Source organism: Podarcis liolepis (assembly GCF_965112155.1).
Source record: "Podarcis liolepis genome assembly, chromosome: 2".
Taxonomy (NCBI): domain Eukaryota; kingdom Metazoa; phylum Chordata; class Lepidosauria; order Squamata; family Lacertidae; genus Podarcis; species Podarcis liolepis.
In genome coordinates, this window is record NC_139555.1 from 12485684 (window position 1) to 12510596 (window position 24913).

General features: G+C 43.5%; 1 protein-coding gene across 14 annotated transcripts in view; it reads right to left on the minus strand.

The window, feature by feature from the left end:
- Positions 1–24913, minus strand: part of LOC310700483 (homeobox protein Hox-D3-like) — a 150508-nt gene that overhangs the window by 25922 nt on the left and 99673 nt on the right. For 6 of the 14 annotated variants that reach the window (XR_014522611.1, XR_014522612.1, XR_014522613.1 and 3 more), the window contains exons 2-3: positions 11179–11557; positions 9361–9617 (exon numbers count right to left, since the gene is read on the minus strand). The exons of 2 other annotated variants lie outside the window; for them this stretch is intronic. Coding sequence is in view for 7 of the 12 variants with exons in the window: in XM_083490182.1 (XP_083346308.1) it covers positions 9361–9617; positions 11179–11557 (636 nt within the window). In the remaining 5 variants the exon portion in view is untranslated. Of the gene's footprint in view, positions 1–7415; positions 9618–11178; positions 11558–22075; positions 22179–24913 lie in introns of those variants that run through there. 6 more of the 14 variants (XM_083490181.1, XM_083490175.1, XM_083490176.1 and 3 more) reach the window with 3 other exon arrangements.

Consider the following 24913-nt stretch of genomic DNA (forward strand, 5'->3'; position numbering starts at 1 on the left):
TAATGATTACGCCCCCTGCCATGAAATCCACTGCAGCTACTTTTTGCTAAAGCAATCAGGTAGTACCTAAGTAGAAAACCTTCTTCTCCATTTTGTATCTAGTTGCATCCAGCTCCCAGAATAGGCACATAAACCACACACTACTTTCCTTCCCTGCCAATAGTCTAAGAAGTTGTTGATCTCACTGGAACTGTTATGAGACTGTGCCCACGTGCAAGCCATAAATTTGGTATTCTTTCTTGAAATGCAAGGTGGTATATATGTACTCCTCCTCTGCTCTTGGTTTCCTGGACTGGGTTGACAGAATATCCCTGGCATCTTGAATTAATAAAAGATTTCTTATGTTAGGGAAATTCTGTTTTCCTCGGTGAAATAACCCAGAAATGTAACCTATCATTTATAGGCTGGCCAGATGCAAAGCTGCAGACAGACTTAATGACAACATAATCTATGCCTGCTGAAATTACTTCTTCTGCGGAATTGTTAAAGGGGCCAAAGTCATACCCTCTTCTTTTATATCTGCCCCCCTATGCTAGATAAGACTCTTAGAAGGTGGTTAAAATGACCCCAAAATAAGCACTGGAGCACTAGAAGGAACACCCCAGGATTAACTCACAAATGAATTTGATTAAAGGAATGCAGAATTCATTTGGTCAGTCTGCAGGTTGTTTTCTGATTTCAGATTTAATTCACTCTGGATTTTTAAACTGCTGTTTCTTTTTTTAAGTACGGTAAGTCTGAAAGATAAGGATTGTAAAGCACACTGTGCACTGCAAGTCACTATTTTTCTTGTTGTTCCTATTAAGTATCTGATTAGTTAGTTAATTAATTAATTGAGTTCATAGTATCAGATTAACAAACAAAAGCCATTCCATTCTATTTTGAGTCCAATGCAGCCAACCCCAATAATTCAAAGGTCATAATTAAGGACCTCCATCAGATATGTCGAAAACATACGAAGATTAAAAGACGTGTTTTGAAATAAGAGATTTCATATTTTTCTCACAGCCTGCCTACTTTGGTGTACATGAATTTATTTCTTTTATTATCGTGACCATCCCCTTAGAAAGCATATGCCTTTGCAAGGTTTTTGGCAACAATATGCGCACAGATGGGAATGAAGAAACTGGCACACAAATGAAAATGTGCGCACACAGGTGAATTCACCATCCTACTTCAGAAACCATGCATATGCATAATCCCCGGCATGTGCACCGAACTACCATTCTGAATGGAGAAATGAATGCTGCTCACACAGGAATTCCATGTATGCACATCAGAGCATGTGCCAAGCTCCAGATTTCCTTGTGACATATCCAGAAGTCTGTTTCGCAAGGCTGCATTATCTTCTGAACATCTTATTTCACACACTGAATTAGCAAACATGCCAATCAGGCTGGCTGGAGAGGGAAAGGGTGCTCCAGAGCATGTACAGAATTTCTCAGGGTCAGCCCAACAAAGTATAGACAGCTGCCAGGGCCATCAGAATTGGAGGTGTCAGATGACTCTAGGAAATCCTGAAAGGCAGGGACGCAAATGCCCTTGGCTCTAGAACCTCAGAACAGGGAGTCTATGCTTCGCTTGCTCTGCTTTCCCAGGTCCCAGCCTGTTCTCCTTGCAAAATTCACTTAACAAAACATAAGAAGGGGTATACAGTGGTACCTCTGGTTACGTACTTAATTCGTTCCAGAGGTCCATTCTTAACCTGAAACTGTTCTTAACCTGAAGCACCACTTTAGCTAATGGGGCCTCCTGCTGCTGCTGTGCCACCGCTGCACGATTTCTGTTCTCATCATGAAGCAAAGTTCTTAACCCGAGGTACTATTTCTGGGTTAGTGGAGTCTGTAACCTGAAGAGTATGTAACCTGAAGCATATTTAACCCGAGGTACCACTGTGTAATGGGACGCGGGTGGCGCTGTGGCTTAAACCACAGAGCCTAGGATTTGCCGATCAGAAGGTCGGCGGTTCGAATCCCCGCAATGGGGTGAGCTCCCGTTGCTCGGTCCCTGCTCCTGCCAACCTAGCAGTTCAAAAGCACATCAAAGTGCAAGTAGATAAATAGGTACCGCTCTGGCGGGAAGGTAAACGGTGTTTCTGTGCACTGCTCTGGTTCGCCAGAAGCAGCTTAGTCATGCTGGCCACATGACCTGAAAGCTGTACTCGGCCAATAAAGCAAGATGAGCACCGCAACCCCAGAGTTGGTCACAACTGGACCTAATGGTCAGGGGTCCCTTTACCTTTACCACTGTATAATCAAGGGAAACCAAAAGCCAACTAGAAGGTTCCATTGGCAGCAACAGGGCAACAACATTTTAATCCTACATTTTAATTTAACATTTTAATCCCAAAGACCTCAAGACGGTGCACACGATTCTCCCAAATTATCCTCATGACAATCCTGTGAGGGAGATTAGGCCGACTGGCACAAACCCGCTTACAACGCACTGTTCTGCATGTTTATTCAGAAATAAACCCCATTCACTCAATGGGACTTACTCCCAGGTAAGTGAGCATAAGTGAAAGTGTGGGGATTTGAGGTCAAAGTCCAACACTCTAAGCACTCTGAAACACTAACTCTCTAGACATAAAACCGAAATATAACTAAGTTTTGCCTAAAGCAGCAATTGGGATTGGACCGCCCCTGCCTTTATTTCACAGTAATTCATAATTAAACTTCGCATAGCAGAGATTGAGGGCTAGTGCTATAGGCTCCGTTTGCTTTCTGCTCCACTCTTTGCTCTTCTGTAAGTAACAATTTAACCTCAGATTCATCCTCTGGCTGCCCAAACACCTGCTATTTTATTTCAGATTACAATCTGGAGATGTGTGCTTATGTCAGCAAATTTACCTCTCCCCCTCTTCTAATTTCTCCTTTTATATTTCCTTTGCATTCTGCTCCCTGATATATTCTTTCTTATTTTATAAAGGCACTGATAGGTTCTAGCTTTCAAACCACTAAGGGGGGGTGGGCAAGGAATGCTTATTTTTTTATTATTTTTTTACGTTTACCCACTTTCCAGTTTCTTGCTGGAAAGCCAAGAAAGGATAAAGTTCTTGCCCTTATTAAATATTTATCAGTTAATTACAATATGTAGATTGTGCCGGTAGGCTATTCATCTTTTGAGGGGGAGATACAATAAAATACAGTGGAAAGTTGTGTTATCGTAATTGCCTGATGCCACGGGAAAGAACCAGAGTCGCTGCAATGTGTTTTACATTTATCTGCACCGCCGCATTTTCATTTTGTGCAGCAAAGCTGCCTCCGTTGTTGTTTCACGGATGCTTAATGTTTGCAACCTCGGCATTTTCTTCAGAGGTCTCCTTACAGGAAGAGAGTTGTTATCACAGCAGCCTCAGCAAAGATCTCTCTCTCTTTTCCCAATAAGAAGGGGAAGCTGGCAGACGAGAAAATTAACTCTACCTTCTCTGGTCCTTTCTGATTCAGAGCTTTGATTAGTCTGGCAGAAGAACTTAGCAGTCAAGTCCAGGTTACACACAACACACAACACACACACTAAAAAAAACCCCACATCCACAGGGCCTAAGTTCTGCTTTCAGACTGAAGCATTCACACCACCATATATTTAAAGCATCTCTCACCTCCCCCAAAAGAATCCTGGAATCTGTAGTTTAGCCCTCCTAGAGCAGCAAGTTCCAGCACCCTTAATAAACTACAGTTCCCATGATTCTTTGGGAGGGGGGAAAGTATGCTTTGAATGTGTGATGTGTACCATTCAGTCATGCAATTCCCCACTTACAGATAAAAGTGGTATAGGCCAGAATTATTATCATTTTACTAAAATTAAGAGCTTTTTGGGTAGACTTGAGATGGATGTGGGGGGATGGAGTCATATTCCTTCAGCTTCAGGAACATATCTGACCTCCAAGTGTCCCTGTTTTCCAGGGTCAGTCCCAGATTTACAGAAGCCATCCTGGTTTCTGATTTGATCCGGAATGTCCCACATTTCCTTAGTACACCCCTATCTTTGTCAGAGAAATGTTGGGGGGTATGCGATATTCCTTACTGGACACCCTTTCAGTGGCCGTGTGCCACTGGGGAACAGGACCAGAGACAACTGACATATACCTTTGTAGAGTATACAATATTTCAGTCATGCAATAGTCAGAGCTCAGCTTTCTACATGCCCACATCCCTCCATCCTGACCAACAAGAAGAAGAGAAGAAGAGTTTGGATTTGATATCCCGCTTTATCACTACCGTAAGGAGTCACAAAGCAGCTAACAATCTCCTTTCCCTTCCTCCCCCACAACAAACACTCTGTGGGGTGAGTGAGGCTGAGAGACTTCAGAGAAGTGTGACTAGAGAGAAGGTCACCCAGCAGCTGCATGTGGAGGAGCGGGGAAGCGAACCCAGTTCACCAGATTACGAGTCTACCGCTCTTAACCGCTACACCACACTGGCTCTCGCAGTTTAAGGCAGAGGTTTTCAACCTTTTTGAGTCCACAGCTTCCTTGACCAACTACATTCTTTCTGCGGCTCCCCTGTGGGGCTCAGCAGCCCAGTTATGTCACCCCTTCCTGCAGAGCTGGCAGCCTCTCACCCTTTTTCAAACACCTTCCCTTGTGGAGTGTTCCTTCAGCCTCCTCTCCTCTCCCCTCTCCAGTTGCTGACCCTGGTCTCTGAGCTGCCTTGCCCCAGGCACCAAAGAGAGGTGCCTCCTCATACTGCCCCACAGGGGCCTGGGAACAGCTGTGGAAGCCTTTGGGAGGTAGAGATGTGAGATAGCATCAGAGGAGGGAGGGAAGGAAAGAGGGACAGAGGCTAGTGTTGCACCCATCATTCAAGGCACCCCAGGGTGCCACAGCACACTGGTTGAAAACTACTGGTTTAAGGACAAAAGGCACTTGAGGAGAATGCGAAGCAGGACCATTGAGTGGTACCACTAGGAGCAGAGTCCCAAGTCTGTGCATGGAGGCCTGGAGGAACAGATTTGTCCCCATGCCTGAGGTTCCCCACGTTTGCCTTTAAATTTGATGCAGTTCCATTTCAGTGAAAAAATGTCCACTGAGAATCAAAGGAGGTGCAGTGGTGTCACTGTTTCTAAACTGGTTTCACACAAGAAACTTTTGAGGCTAATTGAGACCATCAACAAATTTCAGGCTTGGCTTATGTAGTCCCATCCTGAGATGGGACTGAGTCCATATCAAGTGCCAAGAGACCCCAATTTGATAGAGTCCCTACTAGATCTGTAAGGGGCTGTGTGGAAAAGTGGAGGAAGGTTGCCCAGGTGCTGTTGAGCACTTAGACTACAATTCCCATCACTCACAGTCAGTGTAATGAATGATCAGGGATTATGGGGGTTATAGTCCAAACACATCTGGGGACTCAAGGTTGGAGAAGGTTATTATCTGGAGATAAAAGGTTGTATTCAGTGTAGCACTGAGCAAATTGTTCCATTGGGATACAGCAAACCCCCCATTTATGTGCATTCAATATGTGTGCGACCGCGCATACGCGCATTGCACCAAACCTGGATGTGACCCCAAAAGTCACAAAAACATCACAAAAGGGGGCAGAACTGGGCAGGGCAGGGATGGAACAGGGCATTTGAAGGCTTTTCCAATGATGTTTCAAATATACGTGATTTCACTGATGTGCATGATGTCTCAGAATGTAACCCATAGGTAAGTGGGGGTGTTGCCTGCATTTTCTTTCCTTGCTCAATGGAACAACCTCCCCCTCACCTTCCCCCATAAGTTATGGGTGTTCCCCCAACCCTCTAGAGCATATTTGGGAGGTGGTGTGGGACTCATGCAGGGGAAGAAAGCATTGTGCTTGTGCAAAAATGTATCTGAATACCACCCAAGGCATCCCCCACCACCTCCACCCTCACCCAGTCCTCTGCAGTACTTAGTTGCAGTAGCCACTGAGACATGTGGGCCACGTTGGAAGCAGCTCAGGAGAAACCTGCGTGCTGTTTCCATCTGCTTAGACCTTCTGGTGAAACCTGTGCTTCTACTATGCCCCAATGCTCACCTTGCCCCATGCCAACAATCACCATCCGCTAGGGCACAGCATGTGGGTTGCGATGCATTACAGGTGCATGAAAAACACAAAAGATGAGATTTCCAGATGAATATGGGAAGCTACCTTGTGTTGAATTAAACATGGAGTCCATCTAGCCCACTTCTACTCCAGGGATGGAAAACCTGGTGCCTATGTAGACTGCTATTCCCATCAACCCCCATCCAGCATGAACAATGATCAGGCACAATGGGAGTTGGAGTCCAACCACATACTCATCCCTTGTCTGTTTCAGTAGCTCTTCACAGTGTCTGGTGTGCAAATATCACAGAATCACAGAGTTGGAAGCGTCATCTAGTCCAACCCCCAGCAATGCAGGAATCCTGATCACAGCCATCCCTGGGTGGACTCAAACCACCAACCTTCTGGTTAACAATGGGCCAGACGCACTGACCCATTGTGATACTGGGCATCTCTCCCAACAATCCTACCCTATATCCTTTTAACTGGAGATGCTACAGATGAAAGCATGAGAACTTCCTCTGAGCTACGGCCCCTCTAAATGACCACACAAATATTTTTAGTCATTGCACCAGATTATTTGAGAATTATGCATTACACCTTTGGGATACTTTGCCATGCAAAATACTCTTAAAACATTCCTGTAGACTGTTGCATTCCAAGATCTGTTATTCCACACTTGATAGCAAATAGAACTGAGAACATGCCAGGATGATGATGGTATTCTCAAATTCTCCTAGAGACAAATTGACTTGGAGGTGGGAATTGCATTTATATTATTGTAGTTCTCTGACTATGTATTCTGCAGGGTTTATGCATTTAATAATGCTTCTTAAAGGTGTAAAAATATTGACAGATTGATCTTTAGCAACATTTTGCGAAAATTCATCCACAGGTGAATTGGAACTGATCCCGCCAAAATTAAACCTTTTTAAAAAATAGTTTAAATTGGAGAGGTTTTAACATGTGAAGCACCTCCCGTTACCATGAAACAATGAACGCAGCACCATGCAAGCTGGATTCTTTTGCAAACTGGACCTTGCATCTGACCACTAAACTCTGTTGACTGATACTTGCCCTACCAGAAGCCGCTTAAAGGAGGATAGAAGGTCTCGCTAACTTGTAGTCCAAGGAAATGGAAGAGGTTTAATGGAAGGCAGGGGCCAGTTTAGGAGATGGGGGAGAGAAATGCACATGCAGGCTAAGCTCCAAAGCTGCATACTAACTGGGAGATGAAAGAGCTAGAGGCCTTCTGAAGTACGTGCTGTCTCGATGATTAATGGGGGTGAGGGAAGGGTGAGGCCCAGCCCCTAGTAAACTACAAGATGGCAAAGTGATTCTAAGAACAACAGAGCAGTGTTCATGGAGAAAAGCTAGTCTGCCTACGCCAAGAAAATCTCCCGGTGCTGTTTTTAAAAAGCCTCTTTATTTCCAGTATCAAAACAGTACATTAAAATAGATGCCAAGAGCCAAGCAATCATTAAAAATAAACCATCGGTGACGTGTAGCGTGCAGCGAAAACATTGCTCACTGCTGCAGCAGCGAGGTTGCAAGCTGGTTCTCCCAAGACGCATTCACTAGCCGCGCCTGATGGCAAGACAATAGCCTTCAGAGGCAGCCATTCACTTGCCCAGGAACTACAACAAGCAGGTGATTTCAATATTGGAGCTGGATCACAGGAGATACTTTGTTTGTTTTTTAAGATGTAGGTGTGGAATTTCGAGTGTTATCTTTTATGTTAGGCATGCATTGGGAGATGCTTATTCTCAAAGATTTCGTGCAGTCTGGAGATATGGGCTCTCTGCAACAGGGTTTCTTGGAGTGGGCTTCCCTGATAGCGCTAGGTTCTTACCCAGGGGTGGTAACACCCTGGCAAGGGATGAAAGAGGAAGGAGGAATATGCATCTTGCCTATTCTTGCTGCATTGGCACCACAATTCTGTCAGAAAATATTTTGATGAGGCTTAGGCAACATACGGCAATGGCTTTTCAAACTATGATCTATGGTACCTGGGGTTCATCAGTGGCTCAATGGGATTTCTGAGTCAGAAGATCAGTACTGATGGGCAAGCTTTCTTGGAGAAACAGCTTGACTACCACTGCCTATCTTCTCCTGGGCTAGACCCCTTCACAGGAGTTCCGAGTCTACTCTTGGTTCACATGGGGCCATAGTGAGGACCCACCAGTGCCAATGGCCACTAGCCACCAGGACTATTATGGTTGGTAAATGCTCATCTGTGTTTGCCTGTAGAAAGATATTGGACCTTAAAAGATCCCTGCTATTAGGGCAAGGTGTCTGCTCTTCACCCTGTGAAGTGCTAAACCTTTGGAATGGAATAGGCAAAGAACTGGACTTGGAAACAGCCACACTTAGGCTGCAATTCTACATCTACTCTTCTAGGAGTAAACCCAATTGAACTCAACAAGACTTGCTTCTGAGTTGTCTTGTATGCGGTAGCAAGGTTAGTTAAAAGTCTTTCACTTTATGAAATGAATGCCTGAAAACCAGAGCAACTATGACCAGCCTGATTTCTCCCCTTTTCCGAGAGGATCATGAGGCCAATAGCTGCTGAACAACTGAGACCCACACTACCTGCCTTTCCAATATCATTCACAAAACCCTCTTTACAAAACGGGTGTTTAAAAATCCAGTGCATAGACTGCCTTAGCTTTGGTTTGAAGACAGCCTTGCTTTGGGTGAATTATCAACTTTGCAGCATCCAGAAGCAGCCCCTCCCCCACCAATGAATGTCCTGTACAGTTAAATAAATGGGAGGTAATGGGTGGGCAGATAGGAGTGGTAGGTGGTTGGAGGGGGGTTGGGGGAGAGAAATGCTGTTGGTTGCACTTAGAGGGTTTTTTTCTTTTTTTAATGAGATAATAGGACTGTAGCAATTTCCCCTGCTTGGTTTCCATGGCAGAGAGAGCCCTCACAGATGCATAAGATTTACAGGTCCCTGAGAATCTCCCTGAGGCACAGGATGTGTTGCTAAATCTGTGTAAATGGGATGTGAGTTGGACAGCCCAAGCTGGTGATGACTGGGGATTTCGGCAACACAGCTGTAGTCCAGGTTTGCAGAGGAACAGTCAGGGAAGCTGAAGAGTGAGTCAGCCTCGGGCATATTTCCCAGGTAATTTTCTTCCACTTCGCTTGGACTCCCTTGCAGAACTGGAGGTCCATAATGATGACTGTCTCCTTGCAGAGAAAGGGGGCCATACTCCAAGGAGATGGACGTTAAGGAGCTGTCAAAGAGAGGGTCTGTATAACTATATACCCCACCCTGGGCCTTGCTACATGAACTTGGTGTGGCCAAATCATACTCAGCCTCCATTGGACTGAAATAGTCACTCACTTGAGGACTTTTGCTCGGGGACTTCCCAATGGTCCCCTTGACCCTGCTGTCTTTCTTATACTTCATCCTTCTGTTCTGGAACCAGATCTTGATTTGCCTCTCAGAAAGCCTCAGAAGCCGGGCCATTTCCAGCCTGCGTGGCCGGCAGAGGTATCTATTAAAATGGAACTCCTTCTCCAGTTCCACCAGCTGCGTTTGGGTGTAGGCTGTGCGGACCCTCTTGGATGAGGAGAGACTTGGTGGAGAGGAGCTGGGGTCTAAATGAAGAAAATGGAAAAAGTCAATTCAGCTTGGTTCTTAATGACTTTGCAAGGAATAGATGTATTGCCTCACAAAATATTATACCTGGAATAATAATAATAATAATAATAATAATAATAATAATAATGTATAGCGTACATCAGAGGTGGGGAACTTGTGGTCCTCCTGATGTTGCTGGACTACAAGTCCCAACATCTCTATCATTCGCCTTGCTGGCTGAGGCTGATGGGAGTTGGAGTCTGATGACATCTGGAAGGCCACAGATTCTCTACCCCAATGTACAAGCATGCATGTTATGTGCGGCTCAAACTCAGAGAGATGTTAGAGCTGAACCAAAACAACTCACAGATTTTGGCAAATGTGTTCAGTTGTGTTGCCCTTTCTCGGTGGTCCCACCCTCACTTACACAAGGCACCTGGCAAGAAATGTTTGCTTATTTTACCCTCAGTGAGTGACATCACACAACCCAATCTGATTGACTGGATAGTGTTGAATGTCACATCATCCTGGTAATTGTGTAATCTGTGACTGAGTTGGATCACTGATGTAATTCATACAAGATGGAAGAAAAGGAGGAGGTCAGAGTGGTAAAAGTGGTAAAAGTGCCACCCCAAAAAAACTCAAGAGAAATAATGGTAACTTAATTGGAAAATGTGAGTATTTATGTTCCCCCATAATTGCTAGTTTCCACTAAAAATTGGAAACTGGAGAGTATTTGGTTCAGCTCAGTAACATTCTGCATTCTTTGAAAGTCAGTTTGGAGGGTTTGTGTTTCCATTTGCAAAGAATGGAAATGTTCTCATCCGTTTTATTCTATGATATGCTATTATGTTTGTGTATCTATTTGTCTCTACGTCCAGTTGAATAATTATTTGTCTTTCTATATATGTCTATATCCTTCCTACGCTAATGGATTAATCTAAATGAAAACCTAATGTTTATTTAATAAGACATATGGCTATTCTCATAATACTGGGAGGCTGGGGTTGGTAAAGGACCTATAAAGAATATATTAGAGCAACTTCTAAAAGAAAAATTATATATAATTCTTACCGAATTCCTCAGCTGGAAGCCTAGTTGCTCCTATTATCCCAATATTAAATGGGATATAAATATAAGCAAATAAAAAGTATAGAAGTACTTTGTAAGTTATTGTCCAGAAATTGCTCTGAAGACACATGTTGTGGTTCAACTGGTAAAGTTAAGAGTTTCTGGCCTTAAGCAGTCTCTGGACGGAAGACCACCAGAGAACCCTCCATAATGTGTGCTCAGTTCCTTGGAGGAAGGACATGGTATAAATTAAAGTACCGCATGGTGTAAGCTAAAGTACTGCATGTGAACACGTTTGAAAGTACAAGGAAAGCTATAGCCTAGATCCATGGTAGCCAATGATGTGCATTCCAGATGCTGCTCTTTGGCTACAACTCCCATCATCCCTGACCATTGCTGTCTGGGACTGGTGGGTGTCTATCAACCTCGGGAGAGCACCATGTTGGCTACCATTGGATAGATGCACATTGGAATCAAGCATGGGAGATGACAGATAAAACAAGGTACCTGAAGATGGAAGGTTGTTCTTCTGCTTGCTGCTGTGTCTTGTTTCTTTCATCCAAGGGAAGACTTGTTTTGGTAAATGGCTAACATGTGCCTTGCTAGTGCCATTGGTAACCAATGGAGGATGTTGCAATTTTGAGGTCTGATCATTGGTGTTCCCTAGAGACGCATGTTTGGTGCCTTTTTGGCCTATTGGAGACCTTGTGGATGTTTCTGGCTCCTGGTGTGCCAGTGGAGCTGGAAATTCTTGCTGACTAAAGGAATCCCTTCTAATGGGATCTTGGTCCAAACTGCTTTCTGAAGAATCCTGGTCATCTTCATGAAGAGCTTTTTGCATTTCCTGTTCTTGTCTGACTGAAGGGGCAGGGAAGGAGACAGATACCTTGAAATGAATGTGAAAGGAATCCAGACAGAGCTCCAGTTATTACCACTGAGGAAGGATCCTCCTCACCCATGTGTTCCGAAAGCTAAAGAGAAACATCCGAAGTAAACATGCCTACATCTCAAAGCAAAAACATTTACCGACCATTCTGGCCTCTGTCCAGAAAAAGGAACCCACCAAAAAAAGAGAGAGCAAGAATCATGAACTTTAAACAAAGAGAGTCTTTTGAGTTTCAACATGTTTAGAGTTGAAACTATTTTGCTCTCGGAAAATATCCTCCGCAAACATTGTCAAGTATACACCAGATATTTAATGTCTGTATTTGCCGACGTTGATTTTAATATTTGATAGCGTTTGACTGCTGATACATAGTGGTTTTAGTGCTTTGACAGTATTTGACAAGTGAAACACCAAAACAAAAATATTTGGAGAAATCTTTACCAGCGGTCGCTACCGTCAGTCATATGGATTAGATCAAATATTTGTTGTTCAATATGGACAGGTCTGTGATATGGCTTCCCTCAAGATCTAACTTTCAGCTTTTTATGTATGTTTTATTTATTGTATAAGCTAAGATTTATTTTTATGTATAATTTTATATATCATTTATGTTAATATGTTTCTGTTTGGTTGCCTTATTAATGAATTTGAAAACTGACCCACAGTTATGTCTGGTCTTATATTGTGTTTGAGAAACAGTATAATATACCCAACTAGTAGTTAGAATGATACTTAATTATTGAACAAGTGGGGCATACAACAAGATTGTATTCCTGAAGGAGCGTATCCACCCGCATCGTTCAGCCCGGACACTGAGATCCAGCGCCGAGGGCCTTCTGGTGGTTCCCTCACTGTGAGAAGCAAAGTTACAGGGAACCAGGCAGAGGGCCTTCTCGGTAGTGGCGCCCACCCTGTGGAATGCCCTCCCATGAGATGTCAAGGAAATAAGCAGCTATCCTATTTTTAAAATACATCTGACGGCAGGCCTGTTTAGGGAAGTTTTTAATATTTAATGCTGTATTGGTTTTAACACTTGATTGGGAGCCGCCCAGAGTGGCTGGGGAAACTCAGACAGATGGGTGGGGTATAAATAATAAGTTGTTGTTGTTGTTGTTGTTGTTGTTGTTGTTGTTGTTGTTGTTGTTGTTGTTGTTGTTGTTGTTGCAGCAGCGTATTATTGCAGTGTGAAGTGCTCCAGTTCAGTGTCTCGGCCAACACACCATGCATTCTCTCAGAATGCTCCATAAAATTCTTTTTTCCCCTCCACTCTTCTGGAGCCCCCCCCCCCCAATATTATGTGGCCATTGAGCATGTTCATTCCTGAATGGGTTGTTTGAGGGCTCCTTTTCCTTAGGAGTCGTCTCCCCCCCCCAAAAAAAATGACCCCACTTCTGAAAACCTTGGAGTTTCCTCTGAGCATGGCATTATCTTTCTCTTGTGTATAGGCGATGCCGTTATGTCTACATAAGAATAGACACTAGGAGAATAAGTCTTAGTATTTATTATTATATATGATAGTATTTGATAGTTGGAAGTTATATTATATTACAGTTTACTGTCAAAGTCAAAACAAATCAAGAGATGGCACTAAATCCACAGCTCTCATATTTGGAGAGGAAGATTCCACATTCGGAGCTGAGATTCCATGAACAACATTTGACGTTCTGGGGAATTTTGAATATTAATTTCAATTCCCAAGCTTGTTCTGTCACCTTTATTAATGGTGGTCAAAAGCAAGCATGCTAAAATGATGCCAATGAAGAGATCAAAAAGTATAACTGGGAGAGGGGAGGGAGGACTCTTTGGTGTTTGTTGGTTTGTGCATAAATGATAATTATTTAATAAGCAGCAATTGGGTGAGGGAGAGTATAATTGGGAGATGAGCTCCCAAACCCTTACACTAATAACAACCTTTATCCATCACCAATCCAGTGTATGTACATTTATGTGCATATATACACATGGATGCAGTCTTCTGCTGGATATAAGGAGAAATATCTCCTCTCACGGATGTAGTAGCCACATGTACAGATAACAACTCTGTTTAAATAGGTCCTCTGTTTAAAAAGCTGTCTGGTCCAAGTGTGGTTTAAAGGTAAAGAACCATAATAAGAGCACAGTGCTGCCTGATGCTGACTATAAGGACAAATATATTCCCTTCACTTTGGGCAGATAATCTCTCCAAAGCACAGAGGAGGTGATGGATACAATGCTAAGCCTTAGCTGTGTTGGGGTGGGGTGGAAGAGTACACAGTAGCCCTACAGCAATTCTGTATCCGGAAATCGTACAACAGGGGATACCGTAAGTATCCACTGCTGTAAGAGCAATGGAAGTGGGTGGTAAGCAGCAAAAAAAATTCAGAAGCAGTAGTGCGGGGTTTCAATTATAAACACACTTACAAAGAAGTGCTATTAAATACAGTGGGACATATTTCTGAGTCAATGTGCATCACATTGTGATGCCATTATCTTTAAATTTAAGTTATTCAGCCTGCAATCTGGTACACACTCACCTGAGAGTGGCTACTGAATTCAACAGGGCTTGCTTCTGATTAGCCATGTACATTGTCACTGTATTAAATAACCTGAGCAAATGTTAAAAAAAAAACTAATACAAGATAAGTATTAGTGCCAATTGCCCTAATGTTTGCCCGCCACCCTTGTTTCGTTGCATTCATTTCCCGGATTGCTGGAGGTCAGGAAAAGGTTCACTTCTTACTGATTTTGATATAGTATTGCTTGCATGCTTTCCCTTATACAGTATCTCTGTATAAGAGCTAGAGCATGGGTAGGCAAACTAAGGCCCAGGGGCCGAATCCAGCCCAATAGCCTTCTAAATCCAGCCTGCAGACGGTCCGGAAATTAGTGTGTTTTTACTTGAGTAGAATGTCTACTTTTATTTAAAATGCATCTCTGGGTTATTTGTGGGGCCTGCCTGGTGTTTTTCCACGAGTAGAATGTGTGCTTTTGTTTAAAATGCATTTCTGGGTTATTTATGGGGCATAGGAATTCGTTCATTTCCCCCCCCCCAAAAAAAATATAGTCTGCCACCCCCACAAGATTTGAGGGACAGTGGACTGGCCCCCTGCTGAAAAAGTTTGCTGACCCCTGAGCTAGAGCCTACTGTTCTTTTTTAATATTGGAAAGTTGGAATAATCAAGGGATGTATTCTAAACATTTCCTGAGCAAGTCTCTCTATAGTACTGCTCTGTGGTCTGCTTTGAAATATCAAAACTTGAGTGTTGGGGGAACCTGTCTTTGAAGTTCATGCCACTTAAAGATGCCTTCCCTGCTCACCATATATCCCCCAGTCCTACCCAGAGATTTGTAAGCCTAGGTCTGAATCCCATTGAAATGCATCTTGTCATAGCTTGCAATATTGTCCACAACACCTTCTGCCAGCCCTTTGGTGATCCATCTAAAATAACCCTACACAGAGAGCAAGAGTGCTGCTCATTGCTTCTGTTATTATGTTCCTCAGGAACCCTGGAATCAATTCCTTTACTCTTTCGTTACTGAAGAAGTGCTACATCTAATTTCAGTGAATGAGGGATTCACCTGAAAGGACAGGTGGGGAACCTTCAGCCTACCATAGACTGCTGGACTCCAACTTCCATGAACCCCTGTCTGCATGGACAGGGATGATGGGAGTTGTAGTCCAACACCATCTCGAGGGTCACAAATTCTCCACCCATGCCCTAAAGATTGATAGCTACTTCACATCTTACACAGGGGTTCATCCATGTTTACCAATAAGTGTACACGTGACAAAGGGATAGCTCATTCGGTAGAGCATAAAATTCTTCATCCCAGGGTTATGGCTTGAAGCCCTACAGTGGGCAAAAGATTTCTGCATTGCAGGGAGGTGTACTAGATTTCCCTCGTGGTCCCTTCCAACTCTACAATTCTATGATTTTATGAAGGAACTGTAGGCCATCAAGGTTCCCTGAAGAAGGTACATTTGCACATGTATTTGTCACATTCACATTTCTAAGATAAAGGTAAAGGGACCCCTGATCGTTAGGTCCAGTTGCGGATGACTCGGGTTGTGGTGCTCATCCAGCTGTACTGGCCGAGGGAGCCGGCGTATAGCTTCCGGGTCATGTGGCCAGCATAACTAAGCCGCTTCTGGCGAACCAAAGCAGCGCACGGAAATGCCGTTTACCTTCCCGCCAGAGCGGTACCTATTTATCTACTTGTGCTTCATGCTTTTGAACTGCTAGGTTGGCAGGAGCTGGGACAGAGAAACGGGAGCTCACCCCGTCACAGGGATTCGAACTGCCGACCTTTTGATCAGCAAGGCCTAGGCTCTGTGGTTTAACACACAGTGCCACCCGCGTCCCTCTCACATTTCTAAACATATGCTCAAAACATTTTGGTGCACATCTAAAAATATAAAGGTGAAGTGGTTTGGGGAGGCACGTCATAGTACCATCGGTGACAAAAATCTGTTTAGCTTCCAATGAGGATTGGGCCATGGATTTGTGCAAAAGCAATGACTAATCAAAGGCAGGTGGTGTGTCTGTATAATCCCACTAGCATAGGAAATGCTGCATGGCAGCAGAACGGTGATTGCACTGCAGAGAGGTCTGTATTTCATAATTGCTATTGATGCCTAAGTTAGAAGTAATGGCTTGTTTCATGTAAAAAAAAAACAACAGTACTGGAATTATTTGTGGAATAAATATTTGGCTTGCCATCAATACGGTATCTATTTATATTAAATTTACCCAGTGCAAATAGATGAAAATAAGCCAGCAGCTTTTCCTAACATCTCTCCCCACCCCCCAATTCAGTGACCTGAAGAGTAAAGGTCTAGATAAGTTCCGCAGCGGGGAGTTTTTATTTAAAATAAAGCAATATTCTCCTGGAAGAGACAAGCAGAGTCTATTGGGAAAATCATTGGCCTGTAGAAATGGTGGCAGGCATACAAAAGAGCTCAGAAAGGTGTATTGGATTTAGCAAGAGCAATGGGAGCTAATGATATTAAGTTGGCTGGTAAGCTATGTGAACAGCTGTAACCTCACTGATGGAAATGAATGGGCCATCGATACGCTGTCCTCAGACAAATTCACAGGCAGAGCAGTGTGTGCTGTGCACTGGGGGTGGGGGTGGGGAATCTGTAGCAAAGTAACCCCAATTTTGCTCCAAGGAAAACTGCTTCCCTTATATTTATTTATTTTGCATAATTTATTTGATTTAAATAAAGGGGAAGGGCACAGAGCTATGCAATATTAAAGCCCAGATCATGATCCTATCAGCTGCCTCTCTAGCGTTGCTTACTCCGTTTCAGTCCTATTCACCCCAGTCATGAGGGATAGAGACATGGTTTGTTTTCTAAAATGAAAACAGAGATTCCCAGCAGGTTGTGTTCTGCGCTCAATTCTGTGCTTTTGTTAACTAGCCGAATACACACAAGTCTCGCACACAAGCTGACGGCCTGCTGAAGTCCAAGGGCATTTTTAAAACCACAGGTGGATAAATGAGTTTACATAAACTGTGTTTTGCCCATCATCATCACAAGCAGTGTGTGAGAATCCGAGCTTTTAAAATGTCACAGGTCAACTTGACGTGCCTCTACCTATGTATATTACATCTTAGAGGACAACGGCTGTATTAAAGTTGTGTGTGACAGCTGATTTATGATAGCACCCTGCTTACTTATGAGGGGTGCAAAAAGTAGCTGTGACTAAGGTACCATTATAAGGACTGACAATCTTGAATCTCATTGATTACAGTTTGACTTTTGCTGGCTTGCACTAGAATAATTGCATTATGTTTACATGTGTGATATTGATATAGATAGTGCTATTTTTCTAGAAAAATAGGTGCTGGAACTCACTATGAATGCCTCCCTTGTTCTCTTATAATGGCAATGGTGCCCACTTGAGAGGTGCCAGAACTGATTTCCAGTCAGTTCTGACTGATAAAGCCCTGGAGAGATAGATAGATAGATGAGATAGATAGATAGATAGATAGATAGATAGATAGATAGATAGATAGATAGAGTCTAGCAGTTCTGGGTGAATAACATTCTCATCACAATATATTCATTAGCTAGGCACTTAGGACTGGGGAGCACTTAAAAGTTGTAATCCCCTTAGCAGATATTTCAAAAGCCCAACTAAGATGGTTATCATTCACTTAAAAAAAACATGTTTTACCTATAGAAACATACAGGGAAACTATGTAGGTTTTTTTCTATAAAGTATAAAGTAAACCTGCTTCCCTGTTCCAAAGTTCTGGCCAGTGAGCACAAAGTTTATCAAGCACTTGGAGATTAAAAAAAGAAAAGAAAAGTTTTATTTAAGTGTAATACTATTTTATTCAAAACATTTATAACATCAAGGCTGCAATCCTACACATCCTTATTTAGGAGTATGGCCTGCTAAACTGAATGTGGTTTACTTCTAAGTAGACATGCATGGGGTTATAATGGCTATTATTAAGAGATATTTTAAAATTCATTGCATTGATGTTTTTGCTGTTCCTCACTGACTTACAGGGCTCACTAGTGGAGCCTCCCATTCCAAAATGTTGGGCAAGAAGGAGACAGGCCTGCCTGGGAGTCATACTGATTTTAAGGAGAACTTAAATTCCAAGTATAATGTTAACAGGAAAACAGTGGTAGCCTTAAGGACTGTCCATCATAAAGCCAGCCACAGCTTTAAACTCTGTCCTCGCCTTGCTGTGCTGTGCTGTTTATCAGCCAATACAAAATCCCCCTTTCCATCACAACTTTTCTGCCTGTTGCTCCATTGCCATATTTTATGGAAGATACCTAAGGAGGGCTGTTGTTGTTGTTGTTTTACTACAGTAGGTGGGACATTTGTCACTAGCTTGAGAGGGTACAGTTTTGTTTTGCTTTGCTTTTTCTTGGTTAAAAAACAGCCAAGAAAATCTGGATCAAATCTGATTCAACCATCCAAGCAGTAGCATGCTGATCCTGCTAAATCCTTGATGCAGAGTGGGGGGGGGGGGGCTTGCCATAGGTTACTCAAGGGTATGGGACTCAAAAGTAGTCACCTTATTCTGTTTTATATATCTCCTTAGTGGATCTTATAAGAAGTGCTGGGCATTTAAAAATAACATGATTCAAACTAAATTCGTTCACTCTTTTTCAAAAAAATCAGAATTGGATTAAAAACCAACATCCTCCCCAACCCTCACATTGTTCCTCTAAAATTAATTGTGGATGGAGCTGTTAATGATAAATATATGTAATGGCTCTGCAGTTAATCATTCTGCTATTTCTATGTCATGTCTCTCAAGTTTCAGGACAGGGAAGCAGAACTTGTAATTCTTGAGGTCAGTAGTGCCTGGATTTGAAGCCATTAGCTATATTTATTTCTTAAAGGTCTGAGTCACATGGTCCACCCAAATCTATCTGTCCAGCAGTCTGTATTCAATACCTAGGTAGACGTCTCTGGAAACTCAGAAGCAAGGCACGATGGCAGGTGTGGTCAACCCTTGTTCTTTGTTCCCACCTACTGATAGCCACAGACAGACTTCCTCTTGACATGGCAACAACTTTTAGCTACCACACCTGCCCTCCATGAACTTGTCTAATCTTTTCTGAAAGCCAACTGAGCTAATGGCCATCTCACCATCTTGTGGCAGTGAGTTCCACGTGTTAATTGGAAATTGCGGGAAGAAGTAGCCCTTTTTGGACCCCCTGAAATAGCTACCCCGTGGCCCTTGCCTTCAAAGAATCACCATGCTTTTGATTTCAAGGGAACACATTTTTAATCATCTTCATCCCTGCACGAAATTTCAGGCTACCAGTGAAATGATCGGGAAGATCCATACATCCTAATGTATGCAGCATTTTTCCCCTCCCACCCCCTTACATAAACACACTGTTTTGAGAAATATTTGCATTTCTGCTACTGAAAGCTGATTTTTTTTATTTGTTTGTTTGTTGTTGTTGTTTTGCAAATTAATAGAGACAGACTAATTTTTAAAAACTAAATGACTTCATTTTAGTTTGCCTTTTTGAAACTATTTCGGCAGGGGAGGTCTCTTCTTGCTTATAAGCGCACGGTCTACAACTTTTCTTTTTCGTATGTCGACTTTTGCGGGCATCCCGGACAGTTAGGTGATGATTTAAAATAAGGCGTTGTAAATGGGGTATTATACCCACCTACGCGGCTCCTCTCCTCACTCACCGATCCAGGCTCCCATTCCAAATCCTTTCTTTACACGCAAGAGTTCGTTACAGAATCCAGTTCATCTCACTTCCCTGTCTCAGTACTTAGCGCGCTAACAAAACTTAGTTTAATGGGAATGGGTGGGAAATACCTGTTTTTTAAAAAGAATATATTTTGTTTTAATGAAACACAGTTTTATATCAGGCTTTTACTTTGGTTTTGTTTTCCTGTTCTATTTGTTGATGAGTTTCAGTTCTAGAACTTTGCCAGCAAACTGATAAGCATTTTGGGGGGGACGGTGGTTGAGTCTGCATGGCTTCCATAGAACTACTCGGAGTCTTACGCATTCGCATAAACGCAAGAAGCTTTTGCTAAGAGATTGTGTGTGTGTGTGGACGCACGTGTTGGCATACCCTTATCGGTATTTGGTACCGAGTCACCACAAGCATCTATCCACTCAGTCATTCCCACCCCCTACTACAAATCTCATGGCCAACCGGGGAGGGGGGGATATATATAGGGCACAATCCAACAAAGTATTGAAGCTGGAAGGCTGGGTTGCCAGAAATCAACGCTGGTTTCTATGAGGCTAAGCGCGTTTAATTCTGAGCTGGGCTGTGGCCGTTCTGTTTAGGAACCGAGCTCCTTTTGTTGAGATGACTGCCCCGATGCTAAACTTGGAAGTAAAAGTCCCACTGATAACTGTGCAAAAAGGGACTTACTTCCAAGCAAATGCATGTTTTAAGGTGGTCGTGACTGACAGCTGCCCATCATTCAAATGGATTGGATGTTCAAATGGATTGGATCAAATGGATTGGATGGCCCAACTATTGAGAAGCAGGCTGGATGAAACATATATCAACGGGAATTTGCACTTGGAAGTAGGGTCCGTTGAAATCAAGGCTGCAATCAAGCCTTAGACACGAGTCCCGTTGGAATCCACAGGACCGTTAGTTCCCAAGCAAATGTACGGAAGGAGCCCAGCGCTAAAGTCGCAGGTTAATTTAGCTGTGGACGAAATTAAGGAAATGCCACCGAACTGACGCACTGAAGGTTGGGGGATTTAGTTCTGGCCTGAAATTCAGGTCCATCTTAAACCATTTTTCCTCTAGAGAAGTTTCAACGGGACTTGCTTGCAAACGGTTTCAAACGCAGTTATATCTGACTGCCTCCTTCTATACCCCCCAAAACCAAAATATGTGATTATTATAAAGGAGACTTTTTTCTTTTCTTTTTTGGGTACTGCGGGTAATTTATGCTATTTTGAACCTTGGTTTTGAGGGGGGTAATTCCCTGGTTTCTCTGCAGCATAAACCACGCGATAAAACAAAACAGAAACAAAACAAACAAAACAAAAACTTTCGCTCTCTGGGAAATTAACATGATATTATCAGTCCCATAATGCTTTATCTTGTAGACAAATATGGGCATCCCACAGTCCCATACAGTAGGCAATGGGCTCCTCGTTTATCTATTTATTATTTAGCTATTTCGGTCCATTCATTTCAAGAGAATGCTGTAGGCTTGGGAGTACTTGGCAGGCAAGTCACGTTATGCAAATCTAGGCTTGATGATTCTGCAGTATCCCTTAAAAAACACACCAAAAAAACCACGCCACCACTATTGCTTGTATATTTAACGATTTTTTTTAAAGGGGGGGCTCGTCTCAACAGCATTTAGGGTGGAAGGGTAAGGGAGGGCAGAACCAATAATGCAATGTCTCCCCCCCACCCACCCCAGAAGAAGAAAGGAGTCCTAATTTCTCTGAGATTTAACACGATGCGAGTTAGAACCGGCTCCTTCCATATTCGCCTCGCAGACCCCCGCCCCAATCCAGATTAGCAACAAAGAAAGATCGGGTGGGGAAAGGAGGGTGATGAAAGTGGTGGGGTTGGGGGATTTTTTTGTGTGCTTCTAAGCCCCTCTTCTCCTTTTGTTTGAAGACCCTCGTGTGGTCGCGCTCCGTGTGTTGTTACAGATACACACACGCACATATTAAACACAAATATTATACATTATTATGTGTGCCTGTTACGCAACCCCCACGCGCACCTACACAAATATATATATTTATATATAGTATCTATAATCAATTAGATCCCTGATTCCTGCTCATCCAAGAGCAAGTCGGGGTGTTGATTTTTTTTTTTTTAAGGTTCAATTATAAACGATTTTGCACTAGAGAAGATGAGAGAGAGAGAGAGAGAGAGAGAGAGAGAAGCATTTGGAATAGTCACACTTGTCAAGTGAGACCATCTTTTAGCTCTCAGAAGCAGCAAATCCATGTGAACTCTGGGTGAACCAAGATTGAAGCAATAAATCATCGCTACAAAAGCCGGCTGCTGCATACGAGTTCCAGACCCCTTACCTTTAACGCTTTCACGGGCGAAGACTGAAAAGCAGAGCTACAAAAGTTCACATCTCTGCGCGTAGCCTAAACAAGGAGGGGGAGGGGGGACTGTGCATCTAGGGGGCTAGGCGGGGAGGGAGGCTTTTTTTTAGGGGGGAGGGGGTCGTTGTTGAAGAGTAGGGGTGGTATTGGCTTAATAGTAGCAGATTATGCTGCTTTGAGTGGTGGTTAGGAGCGGTGGGGTAAAGAGGGGAGGGCTCGGTGCTCGGAAGGGAGACGGGGACGTAATCGAACGTCATTCAACAAAGACAAGGGACGAGAAAGAATCGGATGGGGGATGCGGGGCGGGGGGAGGGAGGGAGAGAAGAGGCCGATTAAGGGAAAGGAAACCGGACAGCATACGTGAATCTGGGGGAGGGGGGGAGAGATTGCACCATTTCCCCCTATTTAAAAAAAATGGAAATACATGGAGAAAATCTTGATGGGCCCATTCATTTGGAGACGGTTCGCAGGGCATCAAGGCCGCCATCCTATGCGGTGGGAGCGAGCACGGCTGATTCCTGGAGGACTTCCTTCCGAGGAAACATGCCGGGGCAACACACACACACACACCGGAATTGTAGAACAGTTTCGGGGGGGGGGGTTGAATCTATGTCCGGAGAAAAGCCTGGCGGTCTGCCCCAACTCACAAGGACTTCCCTTATATATCATATAGGAGATCTTGTGCATAAGTTTCCCAGCTCAAATAAATAAATAAATAAATCCCACACACACACCAAGTGACTCCCCCGTTTGAAACTAACGCACAGCTAGGAGATTTGGGGTGAGGGTGGTGTGTGGGAGAGAAAAAGTTTCACACACATGCAAGCAAGCGCGCACACATCTCTATAGTTGACTAATCTATTATGACAAACAATATGATGGATATAGTTTATGTTAATCGCCATGCCCTTTCCTCTAGAATTTAACTGTAAGTTAATGGACACCGGAAACTAGAATTCTACATGGCTTGCTAATGGGTTTAGGTATTAGCAAGTTCTAACGATGCATACAAATGCACTTGTCTCTGTAGGCTGTCTTAAGATTTATGGCTCTTTTGCCTTCTGTAGCTGTAAACAAGGGGGGGGGGGAGAGAAGAGAAAGAAAGAGAAAGGGGAAAGAAATCCCAGCCCCTGTGCAATTTAGCACCTCCAAGGAGCCGTTTCTTTCACTTTCTTCCTTTATTTAAAGAAATACCCCAGGTTGTGGGAGGGAGTTTTGACTCCGTCTGCAACTTTCCTCGCCCCCCCTCCCTACTAAAATGCTCGTCTGTTGGGCTTCATTATGTTCTTACGTTCCCCTTGCCCACGCTTCCATCAAGGGGGACAAGGCACTGAAACCCACTTAGAAAGTCATAATGGCCATAATAAAGACTCCGCTGCAAACGGGGTTTCGACTCCTACACGACGGCGATGAAGGATGATTGTGGGTTCAGGTTCTACCGGGAGGGAAGGAAGGAGGGGGTGGGGGTGAGGAGCGGTTGTTAGAGAGGAAAGTTTCGGGGAGGGTGGGAAGAAAAAGACCCCCCCTTAAAACACATAACAACAACTACTGCAACAATAACAACAAGCCGACCCTGCAAACTCTAACAAAGGAACAATGAAGCTTTGCATTTCGTGGTGTTTGGGGTGGGGTGGTGGAGTTAAGAATGTAACTTTGTATGATTTAAACCGACCCCCTCCCTTCCCGATTCATTTCTGTTGGATGTCTTCCACAGGACCCGAAACCACGAAGATCTCGCTTAGTTTGGCTGGGGAAGGAAGAGGAGGAGGAGGAGGAGGAAGAGAAGAAGAACAACGCCGTGTGTGTACCCAAAGGAAAAAAATATACTGGGGTATCTCTGTCGAAAGGTAAAATGGCCATATACATAACGCAGTTATCTAGGTGACGGGGGAGATGCTTTGCTGAAGTCTTTTCCCGTAGCTTCAGTTTCGCGCCTGCGTCTTTTTCCAGGGTTGCAAGACGGTTGCCCAAGCCTGGTCGATCCGTTGGACAGAGGAACAAAATAAGGACGCATATATCGAAATTATTTCATTGATGAGTATATTGTTTTGTGGAATGTATTATTATTGTTATTGTTATTGTTATTATTAGGATGGGCCCGGGGTGGGGAGAAGATCCAGGAAGGTCTAAAAGAAGAAGAAATTAGTAGGGAATTGATTGTGTTTGCTTGGAGACGGGTGGGAACCGCTTGCGAAGGTTTTCTCAGTCTTTGCGCGTGCTGTTGATAGCAACGGGGTGAAAACGTTCTCTCGGAAGCAGAACCCAAAGTTCGCAAGTTGATAAAGAAAAAGAAGGGGAATTAACCGGCCTGCTCCCTTCCGCAGGGTTTATTAGCTTTCCGCACTCGCCCACCAACCGTCTCCAGCAAATTTATATTTAGCCAGGCCTCTAATGTAGGTTTCAGCGGCGAGAAAAACAATCAAATCCTTTTCATCGATGTGTAACTTCGCTTTAACTTGGATTTAAAACATCATTTAGCCTCTGCTTACATTTAGAAGTGCGTGGGGTTGTTGTTTTTTAAATCGCTGTTCCATCCCATCCTCACTTCCAAATTAACTTATAGGGGTTTTTTTTGAGAGGGAGGGCAGAGTTATGAGGCATTTGATCAAAGCGATTTACATCGACTGGACCGCTTGACGGTATTGCCAGGATCTTATCTGAGATCTGATCTTTAACAGAACCAACGCAATATTGTTTGTGTTCCCGTCCGGGGATTGTTTCCTTATCATAATCGCTTATTGACAAGAAACGGAATTAGTTTTCATTTATGTTTAACACATTACTTTTTTAATTTATTTTTTTTAAGGGGGGAGC